Raw genomic sequence first — 14569 nt, forward strand, 5'->3', positions numbered from 1 at the left:
TTAGTATAGAAACAAGGTTCAATTACACGTAACAAATAAATACAGATTTGGCTGCTTCCTAAAGGAGGCCTTGAGAAATTTACAATGATTGTAAAATACAAGGAAATCAGAGCGCACAGTAGACCACAGAGGCTGGAAGACTACCTGATGCAAAATGGCAGACAGGCAAATTCACAATCCCTTTCTGAGTGACAAGTAGGGAGTTGGTACAGTTGGGTTTGTGAAGAATACAGAATGTTACATTTGGGACAAAACAAATTACACATGTACAGAGTAAAGGTACTGGTAGCACACAAACATTATCCTCATGCTTTCAGAGCCTACAATGTATTTTGGTAATAATCATTCGAAAAAGCAAGGAGAGATGATGGAAGTAGCTCTATATTGTGAAACGTGGTTTGAAAGAGAGAGTGGGAAGAGGTAGAGGAAAGGAGGGTACACTTTGGAGGAAGAAAGGCTCACTGATGGATTCATGTCTGCTACAGGTGGTGGGTTAAGGTGACATGAAGAAAATGATGTACTAAGAGTTGCTTCTAAGTATTTGGGTTGAGCAACAGGGTAGGACCATATTTTAATAAGATAAGACATGTCACTGAAGTATAAAGTGTTCAGCAAACGTTCTAAAGTGTTATCAACTTCTGGATGGTTGTTATATATCCAACTACAGAAACGAATATCTCAGAAGGATTCATGAATGTCTTGACTGGAAGTAACAGTTCTGAAGACTTTAGTATATACATATGTTTCATGGACAGATAACAGAAGATCATGTTCACAGAACAAAAGAACATATATGTTAAAAGAAGATGAACACCAAGGTTTTTATCATTCTAACATTTAGACTTTGGAATGGGAAAAGTCTCTTAAGGGAATGACCATGCATACTGTGCTAATGTTTATAATGAACCAGCAGAAAGGTTGTAATTAGTAAATATACATAGAAATTAAATTGAAGTAGCCATTAGTTACAACCTTGTTTATGCTGGAACTGAGAATGCAGGATATAGAAAGTTTTGGGTTTTTTTTTTTTAGATGAGTAAAATATATTAAAAAAAGAAAAAGTTTATGTTAGAGGATTGCAAGTGAGATTAGAATTCAATAGTCTCCTCCAGAGTGAAGGAGGTTAATGCATAAGAATGAAAGAAATTTTAGAAAGTTAGGAAAACTACTGAGAAAATGAAATTCAGCACCTTTGGAAAACCTCAGAACTGGGAAAACAAGGAGTAAAGGAAGCAGATAAAGGCACAATGAGACCAGTTTACTGTGCAGTCACAACATCGAGGTGGGGCTGGATATTAGGAGGTGAAATCCGTATTTCCCAGTGGGGGAGGACTATAATTGTGGTGCAGTGAATTACTTAACATGGCCTTTCCAGCCATAGTCTTTGACTCCCACATGACTGAATGGGACCATGCAAATAAGGTCTATGGAAGCTGTAGCTTATGTGTCAACACATGGCTTGGGTAGGCCAGGATTCCCAATACTGTGTGGCTGTCCTCCATCTTGCGATCTGATGTAATTACCCTCCACGGAATGTGTTGTAAATCCTAACCTCTCTGTGTTAATGTGGCAGGATTATGTAATGTAAATGAGAATTTGGTTATTTTATTATGTTAATGAGGCAGGATTAGAGAGAGAGACGCTCAAGGCACCACCTTACTCAAGTCAGCACCCTTGCTTGAGTCACGTCTTTTATCTTACAAGCAACAGAAGGAGAGTGAAGCGATCAGATGAGGGGACCTGACCACCACCAAGAAAGTACGGCCAGGAGTGGAGCATGTCTTTTGGACCTGGAATCTGTTCACTGAGAACTTTCTAGATCAGGAGACAGACAGAAAGCTGTAACACGAGAGATGGAGAGAAGCAGAAGCAGAGAAACAGTGGCAGCAGAACCAGGAGGCTGGCAGATGTCACAGGGGGCCTCCCCATTCATGGAGCGAGAAACTTGAGCACCCTTGGGCAAGAGGCTTGCTGACAGAGCAGGGTGTGTGGCCACTTCGTGAAGCCAAGCTCAATGACTCAGAGAGTAAGAGAGGGCTGAGAGTCTTTGGGCCAGAGGCTTCCAGGCAGAGTGGGGTGTCTCCAGGCACTTGTAGGCAGAGATAGGCTTGTGAACCCACAGAACGAGACAGCTGAGTATCTCCAAACTGAGAGTTACTGGTGGACTGGAGTTCCTCTAGGCATTTATTGGTGAAGCTAAAAAAGCTTTGTAACACTTGCCTGAGCAGGGCAGATGCAGGGCCAAGGAACCTAAGGCCCAAGAGGTTGGAGAGAGGCCTGCCTGGAGGCACAGCTGAGAAGACGCTGTCTTGACCAAAGAACTGTATCCCCATTCTCTTCAGATCCTGAATTGTAACTTGTTACTTCTGTAACAAACCTCGTAATTATATTTCCTGAGTTATGTGTGGTCAATGCAATGAGGTATCCAACCCAACAGAGAAGTAGAGAGTGCCGTGGGAGGGAAGGCTGACAGCTGGCATCAGAATTGGTAAAAAGGCTGGAAATAGCAGGTATGTCTCAGGAATCAGCCTTGGGTTATCCATGTTAACTCTCCTCCCCACTTTGGAAGTCAGAGCAGGTGAGACATCTCTGCCATGCCATTGTTATAAGGCCTACTCTTTACCATGCCATTCTTATAGGGCCATACTCCGAGGACAATTATGAACTCAAAATTCTCTCTTTGGAGAAAGGTCTGGAAGTTAGAACTTCGTAGAAAGACTAGTGGAAAGATATGAAGTAGTTAGAGATTTAAGAGACGTATGAAGAAGAAAACTACACAAATAAAAATATCAACATGTCAAATAAACAGAGTTCTGATCTCAGAAGAGATGGAAGGGCATATAGCTCTCTAAACTCCTACAAAAAAAAAACATAAGGTCTCACATGGGGAAAGGGAGACACGGAGACACTGGTACTTTTTACAGCTGTGACATCTTCGCTGACTAGAATATGACTTCTAAAGCTGTGGTGAAATGAGTCCCTTTATGTGGCCTTTTGCTTTGGTCCTTTAGAAAAACAGCTCGAGAGGTATTTCCCTGTAAGCCCTGAGAAGTTCCTTTTACCTTAATTTTCTATCCTTTTGTTTGGAGTGACTGACATTTCCTGAGTGAGGTGTAAACCATGTGTGGTTTAATACTTTTTGTCTGGTCCTGGGCTGCAGCTGCTCTGTGATTGTTATGTACCCCTGTGCAGAGACTGGTAAACACAACATACAGATGATGTGACTACAGACTATTCAAATGAAGTTAACATAGCCTACTATGCAAATGAAGTGTCTGTGGCCTACTGAAAGGGGACTGGTCAGTTTCTGGTCCTGCTGGCAGGAGCTGTGCCTTGAAATTGACCAGGAGTTATGTATATATGCAGCCTAGGTATACACACGTTTTTCTCAGAAGGAATGAAGCAGGAAGAAAAGCAACAGAAAGGAGAAAAGACAAGACAGAGGAAGCAAAGTGCTGCCTAAAAGACTTGTAACGTGGGTTGAGGGGTGTAACACTGAAGACAATGAGCTTGAAGGGACACAGTGGCAAAGCCATAGGAGACAGGCCAGGGACAGGCCCTGCATCAGAATCTGTGGTAACAAATGGCAGGGCCAAGAGGAGCCTGTCCTGAAGGGGTCTACAGGAGCTAGCCCTCAGTGGCCTGATGCACTGAATTACTTAATATGGTCCTTCTAGCCAGTCTTTTTAACTCCCACCAAATGACTGGCTGAGACAATGCAAATAAGGTGCATAGTTAGAGTAAGTGAGACACTTCAGCCAAAAGAAACCTATGCTCAGTGGCTGAGAAGAAGCCTGTCCTGGGGGCCGAGAGGATGCCTGCAGGGTTGAGAGGAGCTGGGAGAGCTATCCTGCACCGAAGAGGGGAGACTGGGCCTCCATGCTTCCTGATTCTGACCCTGAGTTGTAGCTCGCTGAAACTGATCCTGAGTTATACTTTGTCACTTCCTTAATAAACTACTTCACTGTAAGTACAACCTGTGAATTTTGTGTGGTCATCGCAACAGATATCAAACGTATCAGAGGAATAGAGAGTGCTATGGGGAGTATGTCTAGTGTCAGAATTGGTTAAAAAAAAAAAAAAAAAGGCTTCAGGGTGGAGGTACGTTTCCCCTTGAGATGCAGTGAATAATTTACTATGGCCCTTCTAGCCACTCATGGTCTGATGACTCTCATTAAATGACTGGGTGGGACTACACAAATAAGGTGGATGCAGGGATCAAATAATCTGCTAATGCAAATAAGGGACATGGAACCCTTGTAAGGGACTGGTTAGGTCATGGTCTTGCTGGTCCTCTAGCTCTCCACTCTTGGTGGCAGTGAGATCCCCCTTTCTGCCTCTTGGAGGGCTCATTTTAAGCCTGGCACAGTGATAAAACCAACCAATCCCAACATCAGAGTTCTATACACCTTATTTGCATGGTCCCACCCAATAATCCAGTGGAAGTTATGAAGATTATGGCAAGAAAAGCCATACCAAGTAATTCACTGCATCACAGGAATCCTTAACCTCTGCCTCATAAGAGTCTTATAAAAGCAATGACTGTTTTAGAGCTCCGTCTCATGGGAGTCAGCTTTGGGCTGACAGTGATTCTCTTCACCTCCACTAAAGTGAGGTAGATTCTGGCAATGTTACAGCTACCTCCATCATTTTCCAACAGCCTCTCCCCTTACTGCTTTCTGTTCACTCACCTGAAAAGATTCCACTATGGTTTTCATCTGATATAGGCCATGGTTGATCTCCTCGTTCCAACCGAGAGAGTGCATCTGGTTCGTTAACTTGATACCCTGTTCATGGGAAATCACAGCATCTTAGACACACCATATGGCCTTGGGTTTGTGAAGACTACAGAATGTTGTACTTGTGGGGAAAAAATCATAAAATGCAAAAGCTTTTCTCTCAGGAGTAGGGAGTATAAACAGGCCTACTTTGGAGACATTGTAGGCTCAGTTTCCGACCACTGCAATAAAGCAAACATCGCAATAAAGCAAGTCACACAAATGTTTTGGTTTCCCTGTGCGTACACAAGATGTTTCCATTATGCTGTAGTGTATTAAGTGTGCGAAAGCATGATGAAAAAGTTTCAAATATTGTGAGAATCACCAAAATGAGACACAGAGACATGGAGCAACACATGCTGCTGGAAAAACGGAACTGACAGACTTGCTCAATGCAGGACTGTGACAAATCTTCAATTTATAAAAAGCATGATATGTGAGAAGTGCAATAAAATGAGGTGCAATGAAACGAGGTGGGCCTGTACCCATTTACCTAAGGGCACAGAGCAGACTGAGAATACACCACTTCAGAGCAACAGGGATGCTCCCGGGCTTTCAATAATAACTATGTTCTCAGGAACTTAAAATAAAGAAAGACTGCTACAGGAGAAAATAAAATAATAGCTGAGAAAGGAAAGGTCACTGACTGGGCACCCTCTGAGAGACACAGGGGAGCTGTCCTCACCCAGTGACACCACGTTACGGTAGTTCTCCATCATCACGACCCGGTATAGGTCCTTCTGAGCAGGGTCCAGGAGCTGCCACTCCTCCCAGGAGAACTTCACAGCCACGTCGCTGAATGTCAGGGATGCCTGCGATCATAGGAATTATGGTAATAATCACCTGATGAAGTGATTTCATTGTAATAATGTGTGAAATACGAAAAAAGGTGTTCTGCTCATTTTCTCTACATGCTGCGACTACATGTCTAGCATGTGTTCTAACACCTTGTAAGAGACTTAAAATTCTAAGTAAATATTCTGTATGTGTGCATTCACTCATCCATCCATTCATCAAACTAAAAGTTTCAGGAATAAGTAGCAGGGAGATCCTCTTACTAAGCTAGAAACATGTCACACACACACACACACACACACACACACACACGCAGAGGCACATGTAAGCATGCATATATGCATTTGTATGTGTATGTAGATTTTGGGAGACAGAGAGTATTGTATACTTCTGTAAGTGTCAATGTGTGTGTGTGTGTGCATGTGTGTGTTTGGTCACTTATATGCTAGGAGATAAATAAACATTACTGACAATCAGGAGAATAAAACATGTTCCCACATTCCACATGAGACCTCAATGGCAGTATCAGAATCTACAGAGAAAAAACTCCCGAGTATCCAAATGAGAAGAAGTGACATGTTTAATAAGAGTGTTTAATCTTTAGGAAAGAGTGAAAGAAGCTATTGAAAATATTTCAAAGAGACAAGATCATTGGATGGATTTGGGAAAAATAAACAGTATGTATGCACACAAACACACAGACATATACAAAAACACATATACATATATATGTTAACAGACATATATGTTACCAGCACATCAGATACACTACACAGGTGTATTTCACAATTTAAGAAAGTACTGAAAATGTGGCAGAGTGAGAGTGAACACAAGGGAGAGGGTAGTAAGCATGAGCAGCACTAGAAAGCCAACCTGGACCTATCCATACCTTCCGAAAGAGAAGACAGAGTCAGGGAGAAGTAGGATCTGAAGGCCTCAATCCACACGCACAGAGAATTCCTCACTGAATGTGTCAGGCAGGCTCTAAGAGAGCTCGTGATCATACTCACAGCCCTGTATAGTACCCTCTCCTTGCACATGGGCTGTCCCTCTGACTTCCTCCCATCTAACAGAACATGGCAAAGGTGATGGAGTGCTATTCCATGATTAGATTACATAGTTCCTCTCATTTGCTGGTTTTAATGAAGTAAGATGCCTCTGGCCAACACGCAGTGAAGAACTCAGGCTCACCCAGAACTGAATCTTGTTCCTAACAAGTAAGTGAGCTTGAAAGGAGATCCTTCTCCATTTGAGCCTCAGATCAGACCCCGGCCCTGGCCAAAACCTTACTGCAATCTTGTGAGAGACCAAGAAGCAAAGCACCAAGAGAAGCTGTGCTTGAAGTTCCAACCACAGAAGCTATGAGATAATAAACATGAGCTGTTTCAAGCCTCTAAAATTTGGAACACTTTCCTAGGAAGCAAGAGATAATTCGTAGAAAAAATAAATAAAAGGAAAGTTATAAACATAACAGAAGAAAATAGAGACTATATTTATGACATAAATCAAGAGTCAGAAAAGAAAAATCCCAAATTTTGTGATAAAGTTTTAAATAACAATTCAAACTTCTGCATGGTGAAAGAAAGTTGTTAAAAAAAATATTTGCCATATATAAAAGGAAGATCAATAGAAACACTTCCTTGGATCACTAAGACAAATCAAAAAGTATAATGAGCGAAGGATATGGACACATATTTCAGAAAACAAATAGTTTAACTGACCAACACAAGAAAGATCTCAACCTCACCAGCACTTACAAAAATACAAAAGAAAGCAAAACAGGAAGAGGTTTGACCTTGTAGATTTTTAGAAGTTATGATGCATGGTAACATTGTAATAACAAGTATTGGAAAGACTGGGGACAGCAGACACTCTTTCAAATCACATACTAAACACCTTTTCATGGTAAGTGACTGAGAAAGGCATGATTATCATCACCACTACTTTACAGATGGGAAAACGCAAGGTGTACAACAGTTGTAAATGGTGTATGAAGGCCACAGAGCCACCCTCTACTTCTGAATCTAAACTCAAACAACACCAGTTCATTGAGAGTCACTTGACAGCCACACACTGCTTCCAGTTTACAAGTATGTTTAGGTTTAACTTCAAGTAAACTTAGACTACCACAAGGTGAAGTTCGTGGGCTCCCACGTGTTCATCCGCTGTGTCCACTGAGCTTGCCTGCTATATTGCTACAGAGGGCAGTGAGTGACCCAGGAAAAAACAGCCACAGGAAACCTAGCATTTGTATCTATGAGAACAATGCTGTTCAGAACACCATGCACCTCATCACCTCCAGGAAGAAACATCAAGGACACATATGCAGACAAAGTCCCAGGAAGTACTGACATCCCAGAAGAAACTGATCTTCATTCTCCTCAGAAAACAAGGTATAACATCTAAAGTACAATGCTTCAGGCAGGAGTGTATGGGAGGGAAGGACACTGGGAAGAAGACACAGGGAGAAAGTGGGAAGAGAGCTCTTACACTGTGGGGAACTGCAGTCCATGTCATGAGACAAAATGCATATGAACTGTTGTGTGGAAAATGAGTGTGCTCTGTAAAGTTTCACCCAAATCACAATAAAAAATTAAAAAATAATAATATAGCATAATGATTCTCTTGTGTTGGCCACAGCAATAGTAAATGCAACTTGAAGCTAAGGTAACCCACAGGATCCTCCAATCATATACCATATTCACTGTCAATAATCTAGTGTTAATTCAATGAGCAATATAGTCCTGATCCTCTTTTGTCTGATGTGGAAGTCAAAGTCTAAATTTATTTCTCTCCAGAACCTACTTTTCCAAATTTATACTTTTGACATTACCTGACCTGATATCTAAGAAGCTCTGGTACCACAGTGCCTAAGGTATCTGACCGCTAACCAGAAGGTTGGCAATTCAAACCCGCCAGCCACTCTGCAGAAGGAAGACTGGGCAATCCACTTCCATAAAGATTCACCAATTTGTAAACCAAAAGGGGGTCGCTATGAGTCAGAATCGACTTGAGGGCAGTGAATTTGGTTTTTGACCTGATATCTTATTGTTGTTGTTGTTGTTTTGCCGTCGAGTCGGCCCCGACTCATAGCGACCCCTCCTTGGGTTTCTGAGGCAGTATCACTACGAAGTAGGATTGCCCAACCTTCCTGATATCTTACAGGCCTCCACAAATCCATCAGGGAACAAAGGGAAGCATAAGACCAACCAAAAGTCACCTGTTCCTTGATCATTTTCTTTTCTTCTTGAGATATGGCCAGCATCTGGGATGTCTCTGTGTTTTCTGGATCAACTCTAAGTTTCTGTTCAGAAGTCTTAGTCTCCTTGAAGGGTGTTCCCAGAAATGACAATATCCAAATCCTGCAACCTCTTTCTCTTTCTCTCCATTGGAACTCTTGCAGCTGGGGAGAAAGGATCTAGGGGCCAACAGGAAAATTCAGTGTGAGTGGAACACCATCTCTAGGCTCAGATGCTGTCACTGCGTCTGGCACTCACTTAACACAAGGCCCCATAGCTGCTGAATGTCCCTGTATTTGATGTCCTAGAATATAGTACATCCATGGGGAATAGAACCCCCTTCCTGAATCAGAATGCCACTGGAATCAGCAAATGGACCTAGCAAAAAGGGTGCGGGGGTGGTGGCTGACCTCTTCCAACTTCACAAGAGGGAGAGAGAATCAAGATGAGTATCAACAGACCAAGGCTGGTTCCTTTGAGGCGGACCTCAGACATACTACCACCCTCCAACTTCTTTACCAATTCTGACACTATGTGTCCCTCCTACGGCACCCAGTCATCATCTGGTGGGAGTCACAAAGCCCATGGCTAGAAGAGTCATATTAAGTAATTCACTGCACTGAACTGCACAGTCACTTAACTGAAAGGACAGTTTCTGAGTTCTGTTAAGACTTTGCAGCAATTTGCTGAACCCAAACAGAGGAAGGAAGAGTGCTAAGGGGAAGGAGAGTGGCTGATGTCAGAGCTGGAGTGGTACATCAGCTTGGAGAATGTGGGAATCTGGGATATATCTGACATCTGCCTCATAGGTATTGGCTTTGTCCTGAATCTTATATTTGAAGTTATTTATAGAGTTGAATAAAAAAAAAGATAAATTTTTTAAAAATTAAATGAATGGAAGAGCCCAGAAGTACCAAAAGACTGTTCTTTGAAAAGATTGATAAAATATATACATTTGTTGTGCTGAATTACTTAATATGGCCCTTATAGCCATGCATGGTCTTGTATCTACCACCAGTTATTAGATTACAAACCAAACTCACTGCCGTCGAGTTGATTCCGACCATAGTGACCCCTCCTTGTGTTTCCAAGGTGGTATCTCTATGGAAGTGGTTGCCCATCGTCCATCCGAGGAGTGGCTGGTGGATTTGAATCAGCCCACTGGCTCTGGTCAGCAGTCAAATGCCTTAGGTACTACGCCACTAGATTATGAAAATAATGTGCCTGTGGCCCCTCAGGGAACGGGGCACCTTGCTAACAAAGCAAGTAAGGTGTATGGAAACCCTGCAGGGGTGGGCCCATGCAAATATATTGCACAAAACTCTAACGAGGGGATTGGTCAGTTTTGCCATACCACTAGGCTTAAAATGAGCCACACAAAAGGTAGAAAGAGGAGGACCTCACTCCACCAAGAAGAGACAGAATCTGACTGCATACTTTGGACCTGGGGACCCTGAGCTAAAAGCCCCTAGACCCAGGAGACACAGAGGCAGATGTGTAACCATGGAGATGGTGCAAGATGGAGAAAAGTAGCAGAAGAGAAATGATGGCTGCAAAAGGGACATACAGAAAACATCTTCTGACCTCCTTCAACTTCACAAGAGGAAGACAGAATCACTATCTGCAGCTCAAGGCTTACTCCTACGAGGCCAGACATACTGTCACCCTCCAGCCTTTTTACCAACTTTAACACATCCCTCCCACAGTACTCACTACTTCTCTGCTGAGTTCGATAATTCATTGCAATGGCCATGCAGAACTCACAGATAACACTTAACAATTATGGGACTTATTAGAGGAGTAACATGTTGCAATTTAGAATGAGAAATAACTCAGGGTATACTTCTTCACTCAAGACAGCTACTCCTCAGCCATGCCCATAGGAATGGCTCTTGGCCCCTTGGCCTCTGCCCTACTGGGAAAGAGATATAAACCTCTTTAGCTCCATCCATAAGTGCCCAGAGGTACCCGACTCCATTAGCAAGCCTGCTGCCCAAATGTGCTAAACTGTATCGCTCCATGGGCTGGGAAGCCCACTGCACCATCTCCTATTGGACTCCTGGTTCTGCTGCCTCAGCTGATGCTATTTCTCTGCTGCTCCTTTGCACTGTCTTCAGTGTTACAACTCTGTGTCTCCTCAGTATAGGTGGTTCTCAGCACAGGCATCCTGAGTCCAAAGGACACACACTATTCCTGGCTCTTTTTTCTTGAGGGTAGTGAGCACCACCACCTTTCTGCCTCTGGGATGGCTCATTTTAAGCCTAGTGGGATGGCAAAACTGACTATTCACTTTGATAGGGTTCCATATGTCTTCTTTGCATGGTCACATCCTGACAAAAGTGCCATGCACCTTATTTACATTATTAGCAACCAACACAACGCCTTCTGTGGGCTATAACAACCTCATCTGCATACTCCCACCCAGTCATTTGGGAGGAGTTACAAAGACTATGGCTAGATGAGACATGGTGGCTACATCCTCCAACCTCCTCTCATTTCATGAGGAGGAGAGAAAAGGATCAACAGCAAGAGCCTGAAGCCAATTCCTATCAGGTGAAAGTCAGACATGCCACAACTCTCCAAGTTTTTTTTTTTTTTTTACTAATTCTGACACCAGCTATCACTCCCATGGCACTAGTTACTTCTCTTCTGTGTTCAAATTCGATACAGTGGCCACACACAGACAATACTCACAGGGTTTATTAGGGAAGTAACAGGTTCAGGAACACTCCGGATTCTTCAATCAAGACAGCCCCCCCTTTAACCATGCCTTCAGGCATGCCCTTCTTTGGCCCTCCGCCTTTCAGCCTGGCTTCCGCCTGGCATAGGCAAATGTTACAAAGCTCTTTTAGCTCTGCCGATAGGTGCACCTGGGTGCACTCCATTCTACCAGCAAACTTCTTGCCCAAAGGCACTCAGCTTTCTCACTCCGTGGGCCGGCAAGCCTGCCACTCTGTCTCCTGCTGGTCTCTTGGTTCTACTGCCATCATCTTTCTGCCTTCTCTCTGCAGTTGTCTCAAGTGCAGGGATCTTGGGTCCAAGGACACACCCAAATCCTGTTTCTCTCTCAACAGCAGTGAGATTCCCCTTTTCTGCCTCTAGCATACTTCATTTTAAGCCTAGGAAGATGACAAAACTGACCAATCCCCACATTAGGGTTCCTTATACCTTATTTAGGAGCTCTGGTAGCATAGTGCCTAAGGTACTTGACTGCTAACCAGAAGGCTGGTTCAAACCCACCAGCCACTCCTCGGAAGGAAGGCTGGGCAACCCTACTTCTGTAGTGATACTGCCTCGGAAACCCAAGGAGGGGTCACTATGAGTTGGGGCCAAGGCACATAACAACAAACAACATACCTTATTTGCAGGGTCCCACCCCAACAAGGCTGCCATGTATCTTATTTACATTACTGACAAGCGATCCAATCTCCTTGGTGGACTACAAGCATGTTACCTTTGCATAGTTCCACCCAGTCATCTGCTGGGAGTCACAAAGACCACTGATAAAACAACCAGCCTAAGTCATTTACGTAAAACACGTGGGCCATATTAAGTAATTCACTGCACCACAAAGGGATGATGGCTGGCATCAGAATCGGTAAAAAGGTTGGAGAAAAGAGGTATGTCTAACACCACAGAAATCAGATTTAGGGTGATGCTGCCAATCTCAAGTCACTCTTCTCCCCTTTTAAAGTTAGACAAGGAGGTCTGACAATGCCCACGTATTACTTTTCACATTCATATTGAGAAGGATCAGAAGAGAAGCGGTGCATAAAAACAATGCAAGGAATTGATGGGGGGAAAATGAAGCAAATAAAACAGGCAGTTTTCCGTCTTAAAATAAAACTACAAACCTCTTCATGTCATGAAACTTGAATTCCAGCATGAATTTATAATTTTATGATCCTACATCCTGAAAAAAAGAAGCCTGGTGGCGCCGTGGTTAAAGCACTCGGCTGCGAACCAAGGTTCGCGTTTCAATTCATCAGCTGCCCTGCAGGAGGAGAAGGAAGCAGTCTGCTTCCATAAAGATTGACAGCCTCGGACACCCTATGAGGCAGTTCTACTCTGTCCTCTAGGGGCGCTGTGAGCCGGAATCGATTAGATGGCCTTGAATTGGGTGGGTTTTTTGGTTTACATCCTGAGAAGACAATATAGCAAGTGCATTTTATGAGTGAGTAGCAAGATAAAGATACTGCAGGAAAAACTAGCAAGCTAAGTGCCTGTTTTGTAGGGAAGAGCTGAGCTGATAAGGTAGAAACATCACAACTCAGGGCAGAAAATTACGGTATTTTCAAACAATATCATCTACATGGAAAACCAGAAGCAAACAGTTGCCTATTTAAAAGTGTTAACGCTTCCCAAGAAACCTAGAAGTAGGTTTTTAAATACATCCGAAGAAACGCAGACCCACTGCCGTCAAGTCCACTCCGACTCCCAGAGACTCTATAGGAAGGACAGAGAGAACATGTGCACAGTGAACTCAAGGGTGTAAATCTTTAGGGGAGCTGACTGACTCACGAGCGCCCGGACCACAGACACCGACCACTCCCATCCCCGTATTAATGCGAAACCTGGGCCGGGCACTCCGCCCCAAGTGCATCCGCGGCCACCTCGAATCCCACTTCACGGAGCCCCTTATTAAATCCTGAATGCGAATCAGACACCACATTCAACGTAAACACCACCTCCACCCGTTACAAGCTGAGGGGTGTGCAGCTCCCCGGACCCCGACAGTGGGGACAGCCTTAATCGTGGAACGAAAGCGCCCACCCGACGCCCGCCCCCAAACCACCGCCTCCCACCTGCTTCCCCTCAGACACCTCCCCTACGGTGCCCTCCTCAGGAGCCCGAGGGTCCTCAGGACACCATGCCCACACACCCACCTCGCCTTGTTCCACCGACAAAAACACACACTCAACTGTTTTTCTCTTGCACTACAAAGAGTTAAGAAAAGTTGCACTTAATTCCGTGAGCAAGTTCTACTTCCCGATTCGTCCACACAAACATTATGGTCCTACGGCGGCCAACGAGGGTCAGGGCTTTTGAAAGCGCGCGAACGACGGTATTTCCGCTATTGCCTCTCAGAAGACGACATGTCGGCGCCCTCATGACGTGTCTCCGTGGAAGCGGGCATATTTGACATATCTGCCGTACAGAAGGCGCAGCAAACCAAACACCAAATTCACTGCAATTGAGTGCAATCCCAATCACAGAGACCCCCTTTGGGTTTCCCAGGCGGTAAATCGTTTACGGAAGTAGATTGCCCAGTCTTCCTTCAGAGGAGTGGCTGGTGGGTTTGAACAGCCAGCCTTCTGGTTAGCAGTCAAATGCCTTAGGCACAACGCCACCAGCGCTCCAAAAAAATAAAAAGAAAACAACAACTCATTGTAGACAAGAGGATTTCGATTTACAGCAACCTTATATGGCAGAAAAAAAGTGTCCAATAATGTTGCCACAGAAGCTGATTGCCACGTCTTTCTACTGGGGAGCGCCTGGTGGGTTCCAACAGCTTTGTAAGTGAGCGCTTTAACCAGTGTGCCACCATGACTCCTGTTTTGGAGCCAGTAATGGAGCAAGCGATATTCTTGATGGTTCAGTGGTTAAAGGCTCGGATGCTAACCAAAAAGGTCGCCAGTTCGAAACTGATCAGCCCCTCCCTGAGACAATAATGTAGCAGTCACCTTCCGCAAAGATTCCATGGCATTAGGGTTTGGTTGTTTTATTTTTTGCTTTTTGGTAAAGATTGACAGCCTT

General features: G+C 44.0%; 2 protein-coding genes across 2 annotated transcripts in view; both read right to left on the reverse strand.

The window, feature by feature from the left end:
* The window catches only part of LOC103211283 (zinc finger protein 350-like), a 7709-nt gene extending 2119 nt beyond the window's left edge, over window positions 1-5590 (reverse strand). Inside the window, exons 1-2 of the mRNA XM_007957224.1 lie at window positions 5464-5590; window positions 4692-4787 (exon numbers count right to left, since the gene is read on the reverse strand). Coding sequence (XP_007955415.1) covers window positions 4692-4787; window positions 5464-5497 — 130 coding nt within the window. The 5' untranslated portion in view covers window positions 5498-5590. The remainder of the gene's footprint in view (window positions 1-4691; window positions 4788-5463) is intronic.
* Window positions 5591-13920: 8330 nt separating this feature from the next.
* Window positions 13921-14569, reverse strand: part of LOC103211298 (zinc finger protein 239-like) — a 32533-nt gene continuing 31884 nt past the window's right edge. Inside the window, exon 5 of the mRNA XM_042783186.1 lies at window positions 13921-13960. Coding sequence (XP_042639120.1) covers window positions 13921-13960 — 40 coding nt within the window. The remainder of the gene's footprint in view (window positions 13961-14569) is intronic.

The sequence above is a fragment of the Orycteropus afer genome, unplaced genomic scaffold (genome assembly GCF_000298275.1).
Source record: "Orycteropus afer afer isolate SDZICR_OR568_19922 unplaced genomic scaffold, OryAfe1.0 scaffold00718, whole genome shotgun sequence".
Lineage (NCBI taxonomy): Eukaryota > Metazoa > Chordata > Mammalia > Tubulidentata > Orycteropodidae > Orycteropus > Orycteropus afer.